The sequence below is a fragment of the Urocampus carinirostris genome, chromosome 14, assembly GCF_059441175.1.
Source record: "Urocampus carinirostris isolate Australia breed hairy pipefish chromosome 14, RoL_Ucar_1.0, whole genome shotgun sequence".
NCBI lineage: Eukaryota > Metazoa > Chordata > Actinopteri > Syngnathiformes > Syngnathidae > Urocampus > Urocampus carinirostris.
In genome coordinates, this window is record NC_142362.1 from 9,879,353 (window position 1) to 9,903,701 (window position 24,349).

The 24,349-nt window shown below is 40.6% G+C and overlaps 1 protein-coding gene across 2 annotated transcripts; it reads right to left on the reverse strand.

The window, feature by feature from the left end:
• Window positions 1-1,514: 1,514 nt before the first annotated feature.
• Window positions 1,515-23,653, reverse strand: ranbp2 (RAN binding protein 2). Of its 2 annotated transcripts, XM_088352524.1 has the most exons (31): window positions 23,486-23,653; window positions 19,849-19,916; window positions 19,660-19,771; window positions 19,297-19,449; window positions 18,662-18,892; window positions 18,371-18,513; window positions 18,009-18,204; window positions 17,801-17,941; window positions 17,258-17,417; window positions 16,989-17,170; window positions 16,679-16,872; window positions 16,414-16,537; window positions 16,128-16,298; window positions 15,873-16,010; window positions 15,674-15,805; window positions 15,385-15,573; window positions 15,228-15,311; window positions 14,431-14,569; window positions 14,223-14,317; window positions 9,948-14,145; window positions 9,674-9,751; window positions 8,590-8,592; window positions 7,805-7,963; window positions 7,380-7,466; window positions 7,139-7,314; window positions 6,816-7,059; window positions 6,649-6,738; window positions 6,418-6,566; window positions 4,296-4,569; window positions 3,867-4,219; window positions 1,515-2,170 (listed from the first exon to the last, which is right to left on the reverse strand). In XM_088352524.1, exons 1-31 carry the CDS (start codon window positions 23,555-23,557, stop codon window positions 1,865-1,867), a joined length of 8,841 nt encoding a protein of 2,946 aa, XP_088208650.1. In that variant the 5' UTR covers window positions 23,558-23,653; the 3' UTR covers window positions 1,515-1,864. The 2 variants fall into 2 exon arrangements, with proteins under 2 accessions (XP_088208650.1, XP_088208649.1); XM_088352523.1 differs by lacking the exons at window positions 8,590-8,592; window positions 9,674-9,751 and having other exon boundaries at window positions 23,486-23,652.
• Window positions 23,654-24,349: the final 696 nt, after the last annotated feature.

Below are 24,349 nucleotides of genomic sequence, written 5' to 3' on the forward strand. Positions count from 1 at the left end.
ACTCATTTTACCTCGAATGTAAGTAAAGCCCTTGTTAATTACGGATTCGTTTATACTTTTTCACATTAATTCTTAACGTTTTTTAAATATATTTGAAAACAGTTGAACGTTTTTAATCAGAGCTTTCCTTTTGTGGAAAACCTGATTTGGTCCAGTATTATCCAAACCCTAGCTCCAGAGGTCCTTAAGAGTTTAAGACCCTTAAAGAAAGTACTCTACACAGGAGCCAAATTTGGATTCATTCTAATGATATTGATGGTTCCAAAGCAGAGAGCATTGTCTATCAGTGGCAGAATCAGTCCCTTAACGCAGTGTTTTTCAACCTTTTTTGACACAAAGCACACTTATTTTCATGAAAAAAATTGAGGCACACCGTCCGTAGAAAATGTTTAAATATGAATTGCCAGTACCAGTTTCATATTGTTGATTTTTTTTACTTAAATTATCATGTTGCTAAAATGACAATATAAAGTATAGGTATAAGCACTTTGGTACACTGAAAGGACTGTTAATAAAGTACTGTACAGTTAACATGAGCATTTTTTTTATTATTTGTGGTCACTGTGGGTCACGAGGTAAACAAATTTATTCACTCTGGTTGATACTTTTGCTGGGATTTGAGATTGTATTACATGTTTAATCTGTTTTCAAGTTAAGCGATATTTTATGCTGTTTTCCTCATGTTGAGGTTTTTGAGTTTTTCCTTGCCCTCATGTGGGTTTTAGATCGGGGGATGGTGTCATAAGTCTGTAGTTTGCAATAATCCGTGCAGCCGTTTGAGACTCTTTGTGATTCATCACTATACAAAAACATGACTTTTTTTAGAAAACCAACTAAAAATGGGCAAAATGATTTTCTAGGAATAAAAAAAAAAATGATTTGATGCATTGTGACCCTTTTTCAATCTTTCTGGGGAGATTATCAAGATATTTAAATTATGATTTTTAATTTATTTCATTATTTTCTGTTAGTTAATAGATATTTGTACCGGTTCTGTCTCATGATCAGAGTTACTGTTAAAAAAAAAAAAAAAGTAAATGCTGCCACCTACCGGTACAGATGTTACAGTTGGGCGGTCAATGGGAGAAAGCTAGGTTTTATTTAAATACTAATAAAATACGAATACAATAAAATTGGGCAATTTACTGTGGCACACAAGGTCTCATGGCACACTGGTTGAAACACTGTTGATATTTTTTTATTTTACACATTTTATTATTTTTTTTGCATGTTTTTCAGAGGATCTATCTAAATTGGTTTAAATTGAATGGTATATTTTGTATATTATAGTTTATTGGTAAAATGACATAGTACCGGTATATATTTTCAATTTGCTTGGCATTTTTTGATTTACTGTATGTTTTTCAGGGATCATTTATTTCACTAAGTTTGTTCCATGGAAAAAAGCTAATAGTCTATTCTTATATTTCATTGCATTTGTTGTAACACTGAAAAGTAAATCATTTAGTTACATTACATAAGTTGACTGTAGATTGACACAGCAAGCAAGCACATTGTATAAATGTATTACTCAAAACGTCTTTATTTCTTCCTTAGAAGAATCGAACAGATATGCAACACATTTAAATGATGCTACCCTCCTTCCTTCACCTTTTATGAGAGCAGGAAGCTAGAAAGTCAGTAAAAAGCAACAGCGCTTTCAAATAACCTCTTATTTCTTTAAATTACAATTATTACACATTGGTCAAGAGTCGTGTGTAAGGTGTACCGATACACTCAAATTGACATGCAAAAAAATTGAATGTACAACTATATAAACAACAACTGCGTTGGACAGCTTCTCCATAATATTTGCGGCTCGACCGGTGTGTAATTTAAAAAAAATTTGAACTGGATTTTGCTTTTAAATCTGTCCACAATCGGTAATCGTCAGCTTCTTGGAGGGGACGCCTCCCTTTGTGCCGAGCTCCCCCATATGTTGCACCACTTCCATGCCTTGTCGAACCCATCCGAAAGCCACGTGCTTGAAGTCCAGGTGTTCCGCCTTCTTGAGCGTGATAAAAAACTGAGAATTGTTGGTGTCGCGACCGCGGTTAGCCATGGACAAGATGCCCGGACCGGTATGGCGGACGTCAAAGTTCTCGTCCTCGAATTTGGCGCCGTAGATGGATTTGCCTCCCGTGCCGTCGCTGTTGGTAATGTCGCCGCCCTGCGGGACACACGAGTGAAAAGTGTGAGTCACCGTAGCGGTAGTAGCAATGACCCATATTTAACCGAACTACAAGTTGCAATCTTTCATAGTTTGGGCGAGGGTGAGACTTATACTCCGGTGACACAAGTGAAATGAACACAATTATCAACGACAGTACATTCTCAGTCGTTAAGTGTACCCATTGGGGGCTTATATAAAAAGGTGGGATGCTACCAATGTTCCCTGTAATTTTCCACGGGTTTGAGCGTTCACACAAAGTCGGTGAGCAAGGCTTGAAACACCAGTGAGCAACCATAATCCCAAGTGTGGCAAGATAATTCATTATCAAACATGTCCAAAACTTGACATCAAGTTACATTTTGCTGAGTTTCCGGCAATCCAAAATTATTTTTCTCTTTTGAATGAATTGACTCATGTACTATTGCAAAGGTTGTACGGCCTGCAAACGTCGTTTGTTCTTACAATTCTTTCACAAGATATGCATTTCTTTTTATTTCCTGATATGTTTTGTCGCATACTATTAACATTTTTGGGGGCTCATTTAGTCGGTTGCACGAAACAGAACTGTACTTAATCACATTTTTTTGTGGAAGTACAATAATGGCAACAAGATTCACTTGATATAATTGGAAATTATTTGAATGCAACACAAACTTTTTCTTCTTTTTCCGTGTTGTTTTTCTAAATTCCTTAAAAAACATCTTTGTGTTTATTTTTTCCTAGATGTTACTTTTTTCTTTTGTTTATTTTCTTTTTTGTCTTTTTCTAAATTTTTCCTTTTTTTCTCTTCCTTTTGTTTATTCTCAGCTTTTCACTACTTTTTCATTTTGGTATTTTTTTATTTTTTGTTCTATTCCCCCCTTCATTTAAGTCATTTTGTGCATAATTTTACATAATATTTGGTCATGTTGGGAAAACAATCCTTTTAAGTGAGCCGAACCGAAGAGGCCGGTTCTCGAAAAACACTACTGACTTTACTCAACTTCGTTCTACTTCGACCTTGACTTCAAAATACCGCATTTAGAACACAGCGTCAGGGGAACCTGTGTATTTTTACCTTCATGCACTGTAACTTTGACTTAATTCGCTTCTTAATTAGCAATTTTGAGCCCTCATTTTTGTGATCTGGCTAGATTTTTTTGTGCGCTGAGAATGTGCGGGAACATTGGATGCTACTTCCTGGATTTTCAATTTTTCCTGTTGGTTCTCTTCCCCATTAAAGACGATAACTGAGGGATCTCTATATCGGTCATTTAAGTAAAAAATATTGCACAATTTTGCTGACCTAAGACATTTTTTCCTCCAAAAGGTTGAAAATAGTTGGAATGCAGTTTTGTCCGACTGGCAAATATTCGATTTATTTAAAATATTGTTAGTTTTTTTGAGAAACCAGATACAATTATAGCAAAATAAAACAGGTTACAAATATAGTAAAATCCGAAATTACAGCAAAATTATTAACCAAATGAACAATCTATTATATATCCTAAGCCACTCACTGTGTTCACAAATGACTATGAATTGAATGACTATGAAATGAATTTTTAACAATTTGAAAGGCAATGTGCCTTGAGACTTTTTCCATCATAAAAATCTTACCCTGTCTGAAAAAAAGTGGACAAAACCCTGCTTTATAAGACTAAATGAACCCCAAAGTTGGAGAAGCACTACTAAGTCAGTGTAAATGCCTCACCTGACACATGAAGTCCGGTATAACCCTGTGGAAAATGGATCCCTTCAGACCGAAGCCTTTCTCGCCTGTGCAGAGCGCCCTAAAGTTCTCAGCAGTCTTGGGAACCAGGTGAGCAAAGAGCTCGATGTTGATGGTGCCGAGCGGCTCGCCGTCCGCCTCCACGGCGAGGAAAACCTGCGGGTTGGACTCTCTGGAGTGCTCCTGAATCCTGGACATGGTCGGCGTGGGGCTGCATGATAATTCGTGTTGGCTGATGTGGCTTTGACATTCGCAGAAGGTCTTCTTAAAAGATGCGGCGATCTCCGGGGTTTTGAACTTGACCGCTAGCTGCTCCACAGTACCCTCGGCGCTGTCTGGACACACCAGAAAGGGAGACTCCAACCATTTAACACAACCAATCAAAACACAGGTTGTCAAGCTAATCTATACCTGCGTAATCTGTGGCGGTCCAGATGAGCGCGTTGGCTGATGTGTTCATGGGTTTGAGCTCCATGGCCACAGAGATGTTGTGGTTGGCGCAAACCCGGAACACTTGCTCCCTCCTCATGAGGATCCGGTAGAAGCGCTTGGCTGGGTGGTAGAGGATCTTTATGTCGCCCACGCCGCGCTCCTTCCACTGGCTGAGGTCCCGGTCCCATCGGAAGAGCTTGGCACGTTCTTTAAAGAGGATCTCTTCGTCTTCCTCTCCAGATTTGGTTTCCACCTGAGCAGAAGCAGTTAGTCAAGTCATGTTTATTTGTATAACCCTTAATCACTAAGAGTCTCAAAGGGCTGCACAGACCACAGACTATTGCAAGCTACAAACTATTATGACAATTTTAGCAAAGTTGCGAAGATGAAAAAAAGCTGTTCTAGTAATATTCTTTAAGTGTGTTCGAAGGGACAGATAGGGGTTAAATATGACACCAACATTTTTGACTGAGTCATTCTGGGTGACATTACATTTGTCAATGTTCAGAGCAGTTTGAGAACAAATCATGGGATTCAGATGGACCAATAACTGACATTTCGGTCTTTTCAGAAGTAAGGCGCAAGAAGTTGAGTGACAGCCATTCCTTTATCTCAGTGAGGCAGGCCTCCACATTTCCACAGTTTAGTGGGGCACATTCCTCCATTGGAAGATATAGTGTCATCTGAGTAGCAATGGAAATTGATATTATACTTGCAAAATATATCACCTAATGGAAGCATGTAAATGCTGAAAAGAAGGGGGCCAAGTACTGAACCCTGCGGAACACCACAGGTAACACTAAAGGGCTCTGATGTAATTTCACCATATTTAACACAGTGCGTCCTATCAGAGGTAGGATCTGAACCATAAGAGGACGGTTCCTGAGAGACCAATCCATTTTTCCAACCGTTCTAGTAAGATATTATGGTCCACAGTGTCAAAGGCAGCACTAAAGTCCAGCAGCAGCATGAATGATGAAGCGCCAGAGTCCATTGCCAGTAGAAGATCATTGGTTATCTTAATCAGGGCTGTCTCAGTAGAGTGGTTAGCCCTGAATCCTGATTGCATAGATTCAAAAAGATTGTTCTCGCATATATCTACAGTTATTTGCGAGAAAGTAGTTCGACAAAGTACAGTGGCTCTTTACAAAATGCTCGAGATATAAAAAACAAAATCAAGATACGAGACGTCCTTCGAGCAAAAGTATTGCCTGACATACCAGAGAATTATGGAAAATTCCAAACAATGCCACTAGAATCCACCAGTGACCGCTCAATGCCAGCATCAGGTCATCCCAGTTAGCGAGTGCATTTTCTGCCATACAGCCTGATTCTTTTCAGTTTAAAAGAAAAAAAATATCACATTTCATCTAATTTTTTGTGACTCTAGATATGAGTTATGGAAAATGAAATAATGAGGTGTTTTCTGGAGACAGAAAGAGGATGTTGTCGATTGAAATGAAGCAGGAAATAGACAAACATGGGCGTGGTGTTCGTGGGAGTGATCTAGTAGAGTAGTACAATTAGTATCAGGTTTGCACGATTAACCAAAATCGAATCGATATCGCGATGAGACGTACCTCCAATTTCATTGTACTTTTCTATAATGACAATAAAGAACATTTATTTAACTGCAATTCTGTTTTTATTTGTACGTCTATAGTTTATATTTATTTTGTAACAGTCGTATACTGCCTCAAAGTACGTCATCTCAAGTTATGTTTGCATGTCACTATGTCTATGTTCTACCTTGAAAAAAAAACTTGCATAGAAAATGCACTTTTCATTTAAAATAGAAAGTGGCATTGAAATTGCAATTTACACCCCTTGTCTCTTGTCGCTGCCACGAGACAAGGAGCCGGCAGGAAATACCATCACTGAGAGAATAATCTCCGGGAAGGCGCTTTTTTGTTAATTTTATTACTGTATTTTTAGGTTCAATTATATCTAAATACGTTTTTTGGGTGATTTGGAGAGGCTGGGGAACAGATCAGTTTTCAGTTATTTCTTATTGGAAAAATGAGTTTGAGATCCAAAAGAATCCTAGGTACGAGCTCAATCCGGGAATGAGTTAATCTAGTACGTCTAGGGGCAACTGTACCTCTGGTAGTGAAACAATAGGTTCAAAGTGTATGTCGATGTTTTTCGGAGAGTCCTCTTCATCACTTGCGCCTTTATCATTGTTGGATGATGTCGGGACTGAGGAACCAAATACAGATGCGCCTGCGTTGGCCCAAGAGAAGTCCGAATCTGCACACAAACACAACCCGCCGCATTAAAACAATACAGAATGTTCAGAACCCCCCCAAAAAAAACAACAAAAAACCCTAACCTTTTGATCCAAATGCAAAGCCTTGTGTATTTTTGGCCAGGTCAGCAAAAGAGAAGCCTTCAACAGTTGTGAAGCCAAAGTTGGGCGTGGCTATAAAGCACAAGGCACACCCCATCATCCACCACTAATCAGCGTGCAGTATTACTTCTGCAGCTCCAAATACAAACCTGTACTTGTAACAGCAGGGGGGACAGCAAAAAGGTTAGCAGAAGGGACAGCCTCAGGCTGCGGCTCAGTCTTCAGTGACAGGTTGATGGGAGAGCTGTTGCTGCTGGTGGCTTGGGTCAGCAAGTCTGTCGGTCTCTCTGGCGCCTCCTCTTCCGTGCTGGGCTTGCAGACCTGGGGCGGCTCGGATGGTGGATCATCGGCAGCCCCACTCGACTTCTTCTCTGCCGTGTCTAAATGAGCATCCTGCAGTAACAACCAGGCCTGACATTTAGACCCTAGAGACGCTAAATTGCGATCAACACTTTTAGACTTTTATCCCTACCAGTTCCTGTTGAGCTTTTTTGACTTCAGTCTCAAAGTCTTCAGCCTTTTCAGGATTAAGGTCGCTGTCAGTCGTGCTCAGGCCACAAAAGAAGGTGGGCGGAAGCTGTAGGCTCTTGGCCTTTTCCTCCTCCTCGGGCGTGGGCTTTTTCTCCCATACAAACTGACAGTCTGCCCCTGAATGGATCGGATGCCAGGCTGTCAAACCAGTCATCAAAACTCAGGACTCAAAATTCCCATACCATGATCGGATGCGGCGTCATTTCTTTTGAGAGGATCAGGGTATAGTTTTCCATTCAAGGCTTTTACTGCAGTCTCGTAGTCCTCATCTACACACAAAAAGTCAAGAAAGATAAATATAGTAATGTGAATAAAAGGTGACTCCTTAGCGAAAAAAATAATCTTAGACTAGCAGGTTGAATTGGGTCGGCTTGTCCTCAGGTACATTTGCCTAATTCAAATATTTGAGCAAAAGGAAAATGGGATGCCGGCATTTATAACCTGCAGTGGACATGTAGGATGCCAACCGCATTGAAAACATGAGAACAGGTCATTTCAAGAGATTAAGCAATATCAATGGAAAAACAAAAAACTTTTTCCAAAATAATCTTCTACTTCTGTTTGCAATGCTCTAAATATTTCATTCTAACATAAACTAAAGTCTTACCATCAGTTTGATCATCAGTGGTGTACCCTGGTTCATTCTGGTAGCAGAAAAAGGTGAGGGGCAGTAGTAGTTTTCTGGCTAGAGCAGCTTGTTCAGCAGTGGGTTCCCTTACATACACTATCTCCACGTCCGAGTCCTCAGCTGATCGAGCATTGCTGACTGATGACAAATAAAAGGGACAAGTGACTAATACGACAATGAGACTCCAACTAAAATGTTAGTTTTCCAAACATCACACTATCACGGCAAAATTAGTCGTGCACCCACATTGATGAGCCAAATTGTGTACATTTAGACGGTAACTTTTGTACGCATGCCCAAGGGTGGTTCTTCAGACGTCACTCAAAAGGTGTGAAAATTCTTGTGGCCACACTGGACAATACTCAACATTATAATGAGCATTTGCTGTTGTGTCAATTGCCAAGGCTACACTGGACTGGAAATTGTATTTCAAGCTGTTGCTAACTTTCTACACGCCCTGCATTAAATTTAGTGTGTGATGATTGAAACAGTGCGTTCATTTCTCTGAGGAAACATTTTGTTAGTGTTATGAAATGAAATGATCTGCATTTATATAGCGCTTTTCAAGTCAATGACTTCCCAAAGTGCTTTACATTGTGCTTCACATTTCCCAATAGCGGCCTTGTATTGCAGCCATGTAAGACGCTAACCTGCTTATTGGGGGTATTGGGGTTTTAGTGTCTTACCCAAGAACACTTCGGCATGTAACACGGACAAGCCGGGATTCGAACTGGGATCCCTTAATCCTAAAACGATCGCTCTACCTCCTGAGCTACTGTTATTAAAATCCAGCTAGGCAAATCCCATCTATGTTTGAGGCTACTGTTAATCCATCGCAGGGGTCGGGAACCAATGGATCACGAGCCATATATTCCTTTTTATGATTGCAGTCAAAATAAGCCAAAACACTCTAAAGCAGGGGGCTGCAACATGGTGCTCCGGGAGCCCGCGGACCTGTCCCTGAAATAGCTTACCAGTGCCTGTTCATTGTTATTTTCTGGTAAAATTATTTTCCTAGCGGTTGAGTCTAGTTAAACCTACTTCCAATAAATAACCTGGTAATACCATAGTAATGCATATCAAACCGGGAGCCCTTTGCAGTAATTAGTAACAAATATTAGCACTCTGCTAGAAAAACGTTGGACACCCCTGCCCTAAAGTGACTGCGGGAGGGAGATGAATTTAAGTAGTATATTTGTTGGTATGGGACACAGGCTCTGGCATTATTATTTCATGGAGTTTATCAAAAAATCTAACATCACACAGTGAAATAATGTGTTCTGAGGAATTAGCTTTTTGTCTGGAGAGCGGGTTCGACAGTTTTATTGAATTTTGTCTTAAGGTATATGGTATGGCTCTTTGAGAAAATAAATACATAAAAAAAATTTCCCTTATGGCTCTCTGGGTCAAAAAAGGTTCCCGACCCCCGATCAAGCATAAAAGGAAAAACAATCTTTGCTTTTAAGCTGTATTCGTCATTGAATCAAGTCAGTGGTAAGTATGTTATTTCACTGCATGTCAAAATGTAACCAATTTCACACTGTTGATGTTTCTTTACAATATTACCATAGTTTCAGTTTTCTGATGAATATTGGTTGAGCATTACGAAATGTTTTGTCGACATTATTAATAATGCCGTATTTTAGATTATATTCAAAGAAAGAAACGTTTCATAAGATTTTTGACTTCTGCTTAAAGTGAAAAGATTTCTTTCTACAAAAAAATTACATTAGAAGCATTAATTTAAATGTTTATCAGTCCGTGCAGTTGGGTTATTTCTTTCTAATTTAAACACTAGCACCCACGTGACAGGTGCGATGTTATCACACAGTGCAGTCATTAGAGTACCTGGACTTTCGAACTGAGTGCTCGATGTGCTTGTCCAAAAGGCCATTGGGTTATCTTTGAAAAGCCTAAAATCCAGCCCTATGAGATGATGGATTCACAGGTATTAAATGGTAAATGCTACTGAGAAAAAGGCCCAAACTGTAGGAATATTGCTTGGTTGATTTTCTAATCGATAGCAACAGACTACATTTTGTATTTTACCCAAGAAAGTATTGGATGTTTGCAGAAAAAAATGGTTATTTCCTGGAAAACACACATTTTACATTCTACTTACCTTTCTCTGGAATTTTGAAGGCAGGTGTGACAGGAGGCGAGGCCTTGGCAGGACGGAGACAATCTTTAACGATAAAACTGCTGTCGCAGTCCCCACTATCCGAGTTTGCTTTTGGACTGCCAAATATCTTCTGAAGACTGTCGGAGCCAAACACAAACTTAGGGGGCGACATCACTGACCTGGCGAGATTGACTGGACTTTGAGGATTATAGGTTTTGTTGTCGATGAAGAGTTGAGTGTGTTCCTTTGTGGCCTCTTCCAAAATTGCAATTGCAGCCTTCCCACAGACGTGTGTGGCAGTTTTTGAAGAGTCTCCACTATCCTGGGAAACTATGGCCGTCACTGGAGACATGAGTTCCATTTTGTCCTGTGCGATCTTGGCCCCGTCAAAAACCTGTTTGAAGGTGTTTGCCGTTTCCTGCAGTTTGAATCTTACTGCCAGCTGCTCCACTTTTCCATCTCCTTCGACAGCAAAGTCCAGTGCACTCCATACCCACGCCTTTTCTGCACCTTTCATTGGTTCCAATTTCATGGCTGCTGTGATCCACTGGTTAGCACAGATCTTGAGAACCTGGTCTCGCCGCATGATTAACCTCACTCTTTTTGAGTCGTAATTTTGTAAGATTTTGAGATCGCCAATCCCTCTCTCTTTCCATTGATTTGTTTCTTTATCGTACCGATAAAGTTTTGCTCTGTGACTGAAGACGACTTGTTCATTTTCTTCGCCTGTGGAAATCTCAACCAGGTCGGGCAGGGGAACCACCGGTTCGAAGTAGAGTCCGTCTCGCTCCTCATCTTGAGTCAGGTCTTGTTCGTCATCTGTGCCCACTGAGGAATGGCTCTGGTTAAGTTTCGCAGGAGACTTTGAGGGGCTTATGCCGGGTTGGAAGTTAAAGCTGAAACCTCCCATGGACTCCCCAAAGCGGAAAAGATTCTTTCTTAGTGGGCTAGTTGTGAGAGGGGACGCATAGACTGACGAATCGGCTGTGTCATCCAACGCTTCTTCTCTGAGGTCGTAGTTATCCCACTCCAAGGTAGGACCGGTGGTCTCGTTGTGAGGCTTCATCAAGAGACTCGATATCGACTTAACATTAGTGGATGCGAGCTGGCTGTCATTTTCGCTGATCTTTGTTTTGTCGTCTATCAAGAACGATTTCATGTCTTTAAAGTCGGACTTCATTTCCTCAGCTTTCTTAATCAGATGTGCAGTTCTGCCTGTGTCAACCAACTTATGTGGGGTCTGCAGAGGGATGTCCAGGAGGAGTCGCTGGCATTCTTCAAACTTAACCTTGAATTCTTCTGCCAACTCTACACTTTTGAACTTGACGGCCAACTGCTCGGGCTTGGCGTCGCCATCGGAGAAGTCGTTGGCCATCCAAATCCATGCCTTATCTGATCCTGCCAGAGGCTTAAGATTCATAGTGGTAGTGATCCAGTGATTGGCGCATACCTTCAGAACTTGCTCTCTTCTCATCAAAACCCTGAGTCGGCCATTAGTGTTATTTTTCAAAAATTTCAGGATTCCTACGCCACGTTCTTTCCACTGACTGCTGTTGGCGTCAAACCGGTAAAGTTTGACCCGCTGGGAATAAAGTACCTGTTCGTCCTCTTCCCCTGTGACGAGCTCCACTTTATCAGGCATTTGCACAACCGGTTCAAATTGGATATCATCATTTTCTTCAGTTTTGTACATGTCATCTTCTCCCTGCTCACTTGATATATTGGTCTTAGTGGGTGTTGACGAAAACAACTCTGCGCCAGCACCCGAGAAGCCTTTGAAACTTGGGTCCTTCTCGCCAAACTGAAAGCTCCCTCCAGATGACTTTGCCAGGTCTGCAAAACTAAAAGCGTTGGTTTGACCAGAAATCAAGGGATTTGTCTCAAACTCTTCTTTGACTGCTGGAGGAATGGATTTACTTTCTTCGTTGTTGTGTTTATCTGCAATACTTTTAAGAAAGTTGGAAGCTGAACCTGATGCGCTCTGATCAGGTGGATTTGTTTTGTCAGTTTCGTCTTTTTCTGTACTGGAAATGCCAAATGTAAAGCCACCTTTGGGCACAGGCATTGAGAACGAAAATGCAGAAGAACTCGTCTTTGGGGCAGACTGTGAGGCTTCGAACTTGAAAGAGGAAGCAGAACTATCACCTTTGTTTTGTCCAAACGGGAATGAACTGGAACCTCCGAAAGGTGCTGTTAAGTCGGATCCAAATGGCTGGCCGGATGGTGTTTTCACACCAAAGTTGAAGCTGAACGCAGAAGCCGATGAAGTAGTACTGCCGCTTTTTCCATTGGGATTTGCTGCCGAACAGGCTATGCATTTACTGCTGGTGGCTTCATTTATTATCAAACAGGTGTTACATTCCCATCGGGGACACTTTTTCCCATCATCCTTTGCTACTTCAGATCCAAAACCTGACATTGGTGCAGCAGACTTCTCGGCAACTACAGGAGCCCCCACCTTGGATTTACCGCCACTAGTACATTTCTTTTCATCAGATTCATCCTTTACCAAGCCACTATTTGGCTTACCTGGTTTCTTTGTAAATTGGGAGCCGAACCCAGAAATCACGTCTGATTCCGAAGTCTCTCTTACTGAGGCATTTTCCACTTTTGCGTTAGCATGTTTACTAGGACTTATACCAAATGTGAAAGATGAGGAGGTTGAGGTTCCAAAAGAATCAAATCCTGGAAAGCTGGAGCCAGAGCTGCTGGTTTTCTGATTACTTGTCCCAAACTTGAACTTTTCATTTGTTCCAAATTTAAAAGCTGAGGCAGTGCCTTTTATTTCATTTTCAGTTGTTTGGTTGGAATTGGGATTGGGGCTTTGACAAGCACAACACTTCACGTGCTCAGGTTTATTTCTCACCATACACGTCGTACAATCCCATTCGCCTTCTTTTTTTGCAAACTTTGCTTTTAAGGTTTCCACAGGTTGAGACGTTTTAACATCGTTTTGCTTCTGTTGTTCCTCCTGTAATGTCTTCACCATGCTTTGGGCTTCTTCAAATTTACTCTTAAACAATGTTGCCTCCTCTATTGTTTTGAAGCGGATGGCAAGTTGCTCTGACTTGGGCTGTTCATCTGCGTAATCAATAGCATTCCACACCCATGATTTATCAGATCCAGGATTTGATTTCAGTTTCATCTCAGTGGTTATATAGTGATTAGCACATATCTTTAGGACTTGTTCCCGTCTCATTAGCAGTCGAATCTTCTCAGTGATGCTATGCTGCAAGATTTTAACATTGCCAATTCCTCGTTCCTTCCACTCTTTGGTCTCTGCGTCAAATCTATACAACTTGGCTCTGTTGCAAAACAACTCTTGCTCCTCTTCCTCGCCTGTTTTCACATCGACCTTATCAAGAAGGGGCACAATCGGTTCAAAGTGAGGGCCGTCGTCCTCCTCTTCCTCTCCATCTTCCTCACTATGCGTGCTATCATTATCACTATCGGCTTCGTTGTCATCTTTAAGTGCAGATTTGGTTTCACCAAATGCTGGCTGGACAACTTCCCCAAATTTGAATGGCTGATCAACTTTTCCAAAGAGGGATCGAGGCCCCTTGGTCTGCACTGAATTAGTGAAAGTGAAGCCTGATGAATTTTTGTTCCCGAAGGTGAAAATACCTCCTTGGCCTGATACCTCTTCTTGGGCAGGTTTCTCCTTTAAGGTATCAGTCTTGCCTGGGATGTCTGACGTAAGAAGGTCAAGCAAACTTTCATTATGTTTCGCTTTGGATGCTGGAAAGGTAAAATCTCCATCGTTAGATTTAAAATTAGAGTTGAACTTGAAGGCTGCTGGCGGCATTGGCTGTGAAACTGTGCCCGTTCCAAAACTAGGGACTTTAGGCACTTCAGCAGGTACTTGCTGACTAAAAGAGAGTTTACCTAGATCCATAGATTTCCCTTCAATGTTCTTCTGTGGCTGAGAAGGAATAACTGAGGGTTTTGTGAAATAACCGGGTTCAGGTAAAGGAGGGTTGGTGGTTTGGGGAGTTACACCCGTTCCAAAATATTCTTCACTATATGGCGACAGGAGGTTGGTTGCTGGTGATTCAAACCGAAAAGGACTGGGGAAGCTCTGTTCTTGAGGAGCGTATACGCAAGCAGGCGCTGTTTGCATTGGAGGAGTATGGGTGGGCGGCTGATAGGCATACATATGCTGCTGAGGTGGCATACGGTTCATACCGTACATTTGACCCTGTATATGGGGGAAAGGGAATATTATTTAGCATGACAAGATTTTTATTTAAACGAAACAAAATATGCCTAGCTCACCTTTGTGGGAGTTACATTAGAAGCTGTACGCAGGAGATATTGAGAGTTGTATGCGGGGGATTGATTGTAGTACCCAGAGGGACCGGTAGTGGAAACTTGAATACCAAGCATACACACGAAAAATGTACCACCCGTCAATCAGCTCCTCAATGCTAGTATTCTAATCCAATCAAACACAATAATTATGTGCTTCAAAATGTACACTGACCTGTCAGAGGAGCTCCATGGTATGACTGAGCAGGAGTACAAGATTCTTGCAGCCAGTCAGGACCGAAGTTGTCTGCATACATCTTATGATGGGGCGAGCTCACATTTGCTTTGTTGCGTCTTAGATCGTGGACCTCGTTCTGCAAAAAAACAAGCTTTGAGGCTCATTGTGATGCATCCGAGGCTCCCCTTTGAAAAACACTTATTTTGCAAAACTATTCTCATCTTTGTATTCACAAACACATGATGGGCATAAGAATTTATTATGTATATAATATGTAATTATAAAAAATACAGAATTGTTGGACATGAAAATAGCAAACGCAGATCGCTCCTTCATCTAAAACCAGTGTTTCCCATACCATATAAAATCTTAAGTGGGCTGCCAGTGTCTCATTGGTACCCGCCAGGGTCTAAAACTTTTTCCGTCCTCTTAACTCACTTTTGGTTAACTGGTTGATTAGAGTCTTTTAGTTTGCTGAGTAGAGGAGGGACGGGGATATTGCCACTGGAGCACATTGAGCACAGGAACAGTTTAAGAGAGATTGCAATAGGGAGGATAAAATGGAAATTAAAAAAAAAAACGAGTATCCTTATTCAGACTCATTTTAATTATATCAATTGGCTCCAAAACATTGTGCATTGTATATCACTAACATAAGAATCTGTATCAGGAACCATTTCAGATGGAGGGGTCTGGGGTTTACAATGCCCCCGGACCCCTGTCGACTGTCATCCCAGGCGGGTCTCACAACATTTTATGGGAAACACTGTACACAACATGATTTATATGCTGACCTTAAGAGCTTCAACTTGCTGGCAGAGCATTTGAAGAAGACTTTTCTGATCCTCAACCCAGTGGGGCGGTGTTTTGGGTGAAATCTGAAGAACATATTAATTAGCAGTAATATAAGTTAACACCAAGGCAATTTCAAATATCAACTTGTAAGCATACCAGGAGCCTTTTTGAAGGAGAAACAATAGTATTGTTTGGGGAAGGAGTTGAAAACTTGATGTGGGATATGGTGGCATGTGTGTCACTGGTGCAACCATTGTGCTTATCTTCTTCATCCTCTCCCATCTCGCCAAGTTGCTGGTTTACATCATTGAGAAGGTCAACAACTTCCTCCATGGACACTGGAAGCTGGCATGCCACAGACAGGCAGAAGATGGTTTTAAAACAACAGAGCTTGTGACAACTTAGCTCGCAAAGTAAAAATACATAAATAATAAAAAAGTCTTACTTTTTCCACTTCATCTGCACTGGCATTGTAGATCTTTGACAGATAAATCCTGAATTTCTTCAGAAAGGTAATGCACCTGTCCTGCGTCTCCTCAACTCCGTTGCTGGCCTCCTCATACAGCCGCTGATAAATCTTTTGGTTAAAGAAATAAAATATTTTTTAATTAGCAAAAAAAGCAAGGAGTAAAATTAAGACAAACCTGAGCCAAATGCCAGACAGATGACAGTGTATTGACAGACTCCAGCGTTGCAATGGCCTCCTCCGTTTTTCCTTCAATGTCAAGGAGGGTTGCATGTGCTATTTTGGCTTCTTCTTCAAAGCCCTTCACAGAGGAGATCTAAGCAGGAGAAAAGTTCTACACATTATTAATGCATACTAGCGAACAAAACACAATGTGATCTTTTGATTACAGGATATGTGGCATTGGCAAGATATCAGTACTCAAAGTACTAACCTGAATATCTTTGGTTCTAAAGTGTATGTAGAGCGGGTTGAGGGGTTTGAAGTTGTCTGGTATGCTTCGCCGGTTTTTGATCTTATCCAACAGTGGAAGGACAACTTTCCAGTAGTGGACACTGCGGCTTATATACTCCTTCTGGTCATAGTATGAGTTAACGCCATCACCCTTAGTTAGTGAGGATCAAAAAGGAGACGAGTCTGCCGCAGGAGCTCAGTACACAACCTTAGTTCTTTTTACCTCTCATTTCAAAACCACTACCTAAAAGTGCACATGTACTTACTGTCTGGCCAAGACACTGAGCCCAGTAGATGGCAAGGGCAGGTTGCAACCCGTGTTTCTCTCCAGCTCTTAATGTGTTTAATCCATGTTGTACTATCATTCGCAATTTGGCCGACATGCCAGGGCTAAGAAACAAAAAAAAAAATCTTATTAAACAGATTGTGGATAATCCAAGACAACTTGGAATCAGAACATGTTTAGATGAGCGACTTTGGCTGGTCATTTCGACACAGTGAACAAGGGGTGGCTTTCAGGTAGACACTCACGCAGCTCGTTTGTGAATAAGACTGTAGATGGCATCCCACCACTCCCTCTGCCTCTCTGTGGTTAAAAGGCGAATGAGGGGAAGAGGAAGGCAGCGAGGCTCATAGAGGTGCTGTTGCTGGTTCATTACACTGCTTATTTTTGCCGTCTCCTGTAACTGACAATGGCTGCAGAACATAACACCAAGTATAAAGACCTGAAAGAAGAGAAGCGAAAGAAATACAATGACTTTACAAAAAGTGATACAATTTGTTGCAACCAAGTGACACAAATCTCAATTTAGTGAAATAAACAGCAACTGCTTCCAACTACCTCCAAATCCAGAAGGCAGATGGACTCTGGTGTGTTTGTGTCTAGTTTGGAAGTTTCAAGGTTGAGTCTGGGGAAAAGTTGCTGCAGCCAAGCCCGCAAGGATGGCCTTTCACCTAAAAGGGCCCACTGCAAGCCTAACCAGCTCAGATGTTGCAAGTCACCATAATACAAAAGGATAGACCCTACAGTGGAAGCATAAATGTCACTGAAACAGTTCCCAAAACAAAAGGTTTCTTTCTGATATTTGCTATTGCCCTGTTTATCTGTACCTGCATCCCATTCAGCTAGCTGAGATATTTCTGGAGGATGTGCACTAATGGATCGGATGTCATCATTTGCAATGAAAGAGGATTCGATCGAGGCCTGCGGTCCTAAAAGTACTTCAACTAAAGAATCCAGACCGCTGCGGTTCCCAAATGCCTCAACTACCTATGCAAAAACACACACACAAAAAAAAACCCAAACATTATTTTGTTGTCCACACATCTCAATCAGATCAAACAATTATAAAAGGATTGATGGGAAAGTTACTTTATATGAAATTAGCTAGTTATAAAAATGTAACAGTGTTAGAAATTAAATACTTAATAAAAGTAACCGGTTTGCAGCCAAAACTACAATCCTCAAACGTTTCAAAATTGCGCCTTTGGTTGCAGTTTGGTGCATTGACTAAACTAAAATTACTGAGAAATTCTACAAAAAATAATCATGAGGTAACAGCAATGATCAGGGATAGACAAATGATCCGATTACCAAAGGAAGAAAAAACAAAAAAACAAAAAAAAGATTCCCAAAAACTGACTGGCAAATACCTCTCTGATCAAGCTGCATGAATCGGTGCCAAGATTGAGAAGCATGTGGCCCGCTTGACTCTGCCTGTCATTAGCCAGTAGCTTCAAAAAATGTGGGGCAGAATGATCTTGTTTGGTCACCTTTTGCTTTGGTCTAGGAACCTGTTGACAAAAAAAAAATAATTTACAACCTCACTTCGTTACGTCCAATGATTCAGTCAGTCAGTACCTGCATGGCCAGCAAGTAGCACAGTACAGCGAGGTCTATGACCGCGCGCCATGTCTGTTGACGTTCCTGAGCAAGCTTCAATAACAGTGTGCCGGCATGGAGGTACAGGTGAGCTCGCATTTCCACAAAAACCTCATGAAGTTCATCCATCTGCTCGCCTGCTGCAGTCTTCAGTTCCTGCATAGCCTGGTCAAAACTGAATTAACGAAGAATAGAGGTAAAACTTGAAAAGAGTCGGAATACATTTTTTTAATCAGGATTTCAGACTGAGCAATGCAGCAATAATTACACAATATATTATAATTAAAAACTGTGTTGGCAAAGCTACTCCTAGAGTAAATTAATTGTTATTTTCCACTTACGATGTGAGAGCATCAAGGCAGGACTGCAAAGCGCTTCCAGATAGTGTGATTCTCAGAAGATTGCAGTGGGCCAAGAGCAGTTCTCTCTGAAGACGTCGCCACATCTTGTCATTGCTTGACACGTTAGGCTCAGCTAAATAATCCTGAAAAAAGGTTGTTCAAAGGGATTTGGTCACTCACCCTTGTTAAAATAAGCAAACTAATTGGACAGCTTACGTTTTTTAACACTGACTGTATTGTAAATGGGAATAAACATAACAAATAAGAGTGAATTATTCTTCATTTGCTGACCTGAAGCGTTCGAACTACCGTGGTGTACCAGTCCAAACTGTGGCGCAGCAATCCTCTTTTCTCTGTAGCCAAGCAGTGCTTAACTGCTTCCTCCAGTCGACCGTCTTGACAGAACAGTTGGACCAGCTTTACGTTGACATGCGGATCTCCTGGCCGTGCCGTCAGTTCCGCCTGAAGGAGGTCAAACAGTCGGTTCCAGCCCTGCTGCCCTTGGCGGTTCAAGAGACGCTCCTGGACAAAAGGCAGATCAGTAGTTAATATGTTATACACTTTGCAAGGTCACATTACAGATAACCATAGAAAATGTGGTATTCCCATAAGTGCAGAAATACTTAACGGACCTTTCCTCATAATTAAAAATATTTTTGCTTGTGTTAAAACTTCATTGTGAAATATTTGACCACTATATGGGATTGCGATGTCTAATGTGAACAAAAACCAGAGCTAAATGAGCACCAGCAGCAAGATGGCATACAGCGACTATTAGGTCTGGATTCCGCTATCTTAAAGAAATACAAATTTCCTGACCTATGAATTTTTACAAAACTTAACATTAGGATGAAAGTTAATTTATTTTTACTTATGTCCCTTTAGATTGCAAAACAAGTGAAACCGCATTTTAAAAATAATTTCACCTTCAGATTGAAGACTGTTGGGTTTCCTGGCAACATCTTTGCAGCTTTGTCCACCCAAAACTCAGCTCTGCTGTCGCTTTCATCTTTTTCAACAAGAAGCTCAGCCACCTTCAGCACCAAGTCTCTCTGGACTGGGTTCAAGTCCACAGAGCGCTGCATTCAAAGCAGAAAGAATGTTGAGGGACACGATGAATCCGTAAATACTATGATGCCAATTTTCTATTTGCCTAAACAGGCACACCGACCTAGGGTGTCACAAGACTAATCTAATCGCATCAAAATAAAACGTTTTTTTGCAATATCACAACTCTTATTTGACATTCCTATTAAAAAAAAAAAACGTAAACAAAATGTCAAACTTACCTTGTAACATCCTACTGCCTTGGTGACATCTCCCTCTTGCTCATAGAGCTGTCCAAGGAATTTGTGTGCTTTTGGATCCCTCTCTTGGATTTTAAGATATTGCGATACATGTCTAAGAAGACAATAACAATATTAATTAGTTAAAAGCATATGATTAAGGTAGGAGGGATATTTCATACTCATGCTTACCTTTTGGCCAGCTCATATTCTTTTGCTTCAAAGTATAGTTTAGCAAACAAAAATCCTTTGACAGGCCTCTGCAACAAACATTTAGACAAATCAGAATTTAACAAGTACAACTGTACAATAGATCATCTTGTTGACTAGTTAAACTACTACACATACGTAAGACCAGGGGTCGGGAACCTTTTTGACTCAAAGAGCCATAAAGGCAAAATATATTACTTTTATTTTGGGAAAGAGCCACACCATATACTATGAGACAAATTTACTATATTTTTAAACCCGCGCCCCAGACAAAAGCTTAGTCTTCAGCACATTTATTTTGGATGATTTGATAAAAATTATGAAAAGAGAATAATGCCAGAGAGCCTGTGTCCCAAAACCAACAAACATACCACTTTAATCTTGTCTCTTTCTTGCAATTACTCAAGACCGGTTAAACTCATTTTCATACATATTGGTTTCAAAACCAAATGCAAGCAGTTATTTTGTAAAAACGTCACAACATTCTGCAAACAGGGAGCCTGATGTGCTTTCCTTTGGCGCAGACGGCATAGGGCGAGAGATGGGAGGGAACGCTTGCACTTTTTGCATAGTTCCACCCATCCCTCCCACTCACCCAATCAAATAACTTTAAATTATCTTCCGGTGTTTTGGCGTATACTGTATACAGTTTGTATAATACGGTATTTAATTGATTCATTATCATAAAAATCGAATGTTTCTACATCACGGATTTTGCTTAAGACTGAAACAAGAGTTTACTGTAGTCACCCCAACCCAATCATCTCTGTCTGCTGACATTTTAAATTGAAGTATTTCTTAAGGTGCAGTTAAAGCTTATACCTGTGCAGAAATTGTTTTAATATTTAGTGATAAATTAATTTATCGCCACCTAAAAATTGTCATTTCCGAGATTAAAGACAAACTGAAGGAATGAAAAATTGTGAAAAGCCCGGACGAATTAATGACTCACATAGTATGCCCGAACCCGCCCCCAAGATCTTAGCCCTACTTTCTATTCTTGTGACATTGCAGTTGCCCTAACTTTCTCCTCTGGGTTTAACTCTTTACCCTTCCCATATCAGGTGAAACCTGCCTTATCAATAACTTTAGAGTCAAATAACCAGTGATCCCTAGAAATGTCATGATTACTGCAAGTGTAATTTTTAAATGTGACTACACCATACCAGACAACTTGGTCCTATCAAAGATACATTCAGTGGAGCTGCATGTCACATTCATGACATAACTATGCATTTAATCTTACATACAAGGGCAATATAGGATTGCTGATTCGATAACAGAAGAAAGCTTTTAGGATTGTCCATAATGCTTACTATAATGTACTAACAAACTTTTTAAAATCCACAAAATTTCAGGATATAGAAAAACATGACAAATTTCTATTATTAATACAATAAATTAATAATAGTTCATAAAGTTTGACCACATTACCCCGATTTTAGCTAACCTGCATTGGCTCCCTGTTAGCTTAAGATGTGATTTTAAGGTTCTGTTGGTAGTATACAAAATCATGCGTGAACTTGCTCCCTCATATCTTTCAGATTTAATTTCCCCCTATGTTCTGGTCCGGAGCCTTTGCTCTGAAAATGCTGGTCTACTAGTGATCCCAAGAGCCAAGAAGAGATCCGCAGGTTCGAGAGCGTTCTCCATCTGGGCACCGGTGTTGTGGAATGCTCTTCTCAGAGATTTGATCCGCAATCTCAGTGGAAATGTTTAAGTCTAAGCTTAAAACACAATTCTATTCTATAACATACGAATAACCTATATTTTATGTTGACACTAAGTGTGTAGTATTTGCCCTCGTGTAGGTTTAAGATGAGGGGATCATAATAGTGCCATAATAGTCTGTAGTTTGCAATAGTCTGATCTGTGCAGCCCTTTGAGACTGTTTGTGATTTCTCTTTGACGTCTTTATTACAGGTTTACTTTGGAATGCCATGTCTAACCTGGTTGCATACAATTTTTCACAATGTTGATCAATGACAAAAAAAAAGATAATTCTATTCTATGGAGCAGACATCTCGGGTGAATCCATAACTCCAAGGTTAAATATTGTCGCACGACACTGAAAAGCCATTGTGCCACCACCCAAAAGGTATTCACTTTTAAATGATATAGATGACCATAAAATGTCCCCAAAAGTCATACTATATGTATTTTAGATAAATAAATAAGATTAAAATAGCAAACGCGTCTTTAGGTATATGTTTTAAGAGTATGCTAATACTATTATAAGGTTAAAATGTTATCTGTTTTGTAATTTTCGTTTTATGGGGTAAGGTTCTGTTTTGGGGCAGCACGGCAGCACAGTGGTTAGCAGGTGAGCGGCACAGTTCTGAGGTCATGAGAACCTCCTGTGTGGAGTTTGCATGTTATCTTATTAACACTCCACTTATTGAAACATGAATATTTTGTTTGTTTGTTTGTACATGATTCAATTGTTTGTTTGTTTGTACATGATTCAATTGTTTGTTTGTACATGATTCAAATTGAATCTTTTCTTCCGGCGCCGTCACGAATGGCAGCCACTCCAGCAGCTCCCGTGTTATTTTCGATTGTTCTCGATTGTTCTCAGCTCAGGGATGCTGCTGGAAATGTGAATTTCCCTTCGGGGATGAACAAAGTATCTATCTATCTATCTATATCTATCTATCTATCTATCCTTGTGCTTGCGTGGGTTTCCTCCAGCATTCCAAAAACATGCATGTCAGGTTAATTGGCGGGTCCAAATTGTCCCTAAGTGTGAATGAAAGAGCAAATTGTCTGTCTCTGTGTGCCCTGCAACTGGCTGTCAACCAGTTCAGGGTGTCCCCTGCCCACTGCCCGAAGATAGCTGGGATGGGATCCAGCACCCCCCGCGACCCTACTGAGGATAAGCGGTGCATATAATGGATGGTTCAGTTTTGTTTTAATTTTGAATATCTACATATAATGGATGGTTGTGTTTTAATTTTGAATATCTTCCCTGCAAGAAAAAAAAATGAATGGGGTAGGTAGGCACTTAGAAGCTTCGGCTTACCCTTTGGGCACATGTTTAATCATATAGTCGTATCATATAGCAGTTTTTTTCCTGCAAACATTTGATCGTTTCCTTTGATTAATTAGTGGTTTATGTGTAATTGCTGTGTGTCGTGTTAATAAAAAGCCACAAACTAAACAAACACACCCATGAGGCTCCTGTGAAAAGGTATTTTCCGACTTTGGTTTCACTTTCGTACATCTACTTGACTTTTGGGGCGGTCGATGTTGCCTTTGTACATCGTAAGAACTCAAATTACGTTTGGAATGTACAGAATTTGAAATCACTGTGTATGCTGATGTTTTCGTCTGTCAGGAGCAGCTAGCTAGCCGGTTTATGTAGCTTAGCTTACTCTGCCAGCCCACACCGCGCGCTTTCTCGAGGTTTGAGCGACATTGTGCCGGTCAGCAAAAACAGACTCGTTCGCGGTATTTTAACCGGTTCCAATAGAAGTATCAGTAAAGTTAACACTAGCGTTTCTGTTCCATATTTTATTCGGGGTTTTCCATTGCGCCAGGTGACTCGAAATCCAGGTATCGGGCGACAGCGGTTAGCGACTAGCTAGCATTAGCTTTAACCGCCACCGGCTCCTCTTACCTCTTTGAGTGAAGGGGACGACGTCTGTACGGAGGCCACATAGCGGTCAACTTCAACCTTACTTCGCCGCATTTTCAACTAAAATGCGATTTTGTCACCAAGAACGTTTCATAGAACGACAGTCGTCACCAATGACAAAAGCGGAGTGGTCACGCCGTCACATAACACGCTCGTGATATTATTGCGCAGCCGCGGTCGTGGTAACGTCAAACAGTGACGTAACCACATGGGTGGAGCCTTAGCTATAATCGGCGCTTTTGTCCAATTGGAGGTGAGTGTTGATGTGACGTTGATTTTATGAGAAGGGCAGGAGCTTCACTGTGATGGCCGAGAGCGTGTTTTGATATGTTATGAAAAATTTCTTATCAGATTCAAAGATGTTATATAATGAAATTGTGAATATGTTTGATTGCTAATAAGATTTTCGAGAAGGTTTGTTCAAACCTCACTTTGTGTTTGCTGTTAAAAACATAATATTGGAATATAATATTGTGAATGTGCTTAATTGCTGTTGAGACTGTCATGATTGTTTTCTGTTTTTAGTGTCAATAAATTTGTTCAAACCAAAAAAAAAAATTCAGTATTATGGACTTTTTACAGAAATGGGTCCCAAACTATATGCCCTTGCACAATGGTATTACCCTTTACACATTGGTTAACTGCTGTTAAAAGTGTCGATAAAAATTGTTCAAACCACATATTGTTAAAATCTGATATAATTAAATTGTGAATGTATTTAATTGCTGTTAAAAGTGTCGATAAAAACTCATATTGTTGGTATATGATATAATGAAATTGTGTGTTTAATTGCTGTTAAAAATGTCGGAAAAAATTGTTAAAACGTCACGAAACTGAATATGCTTA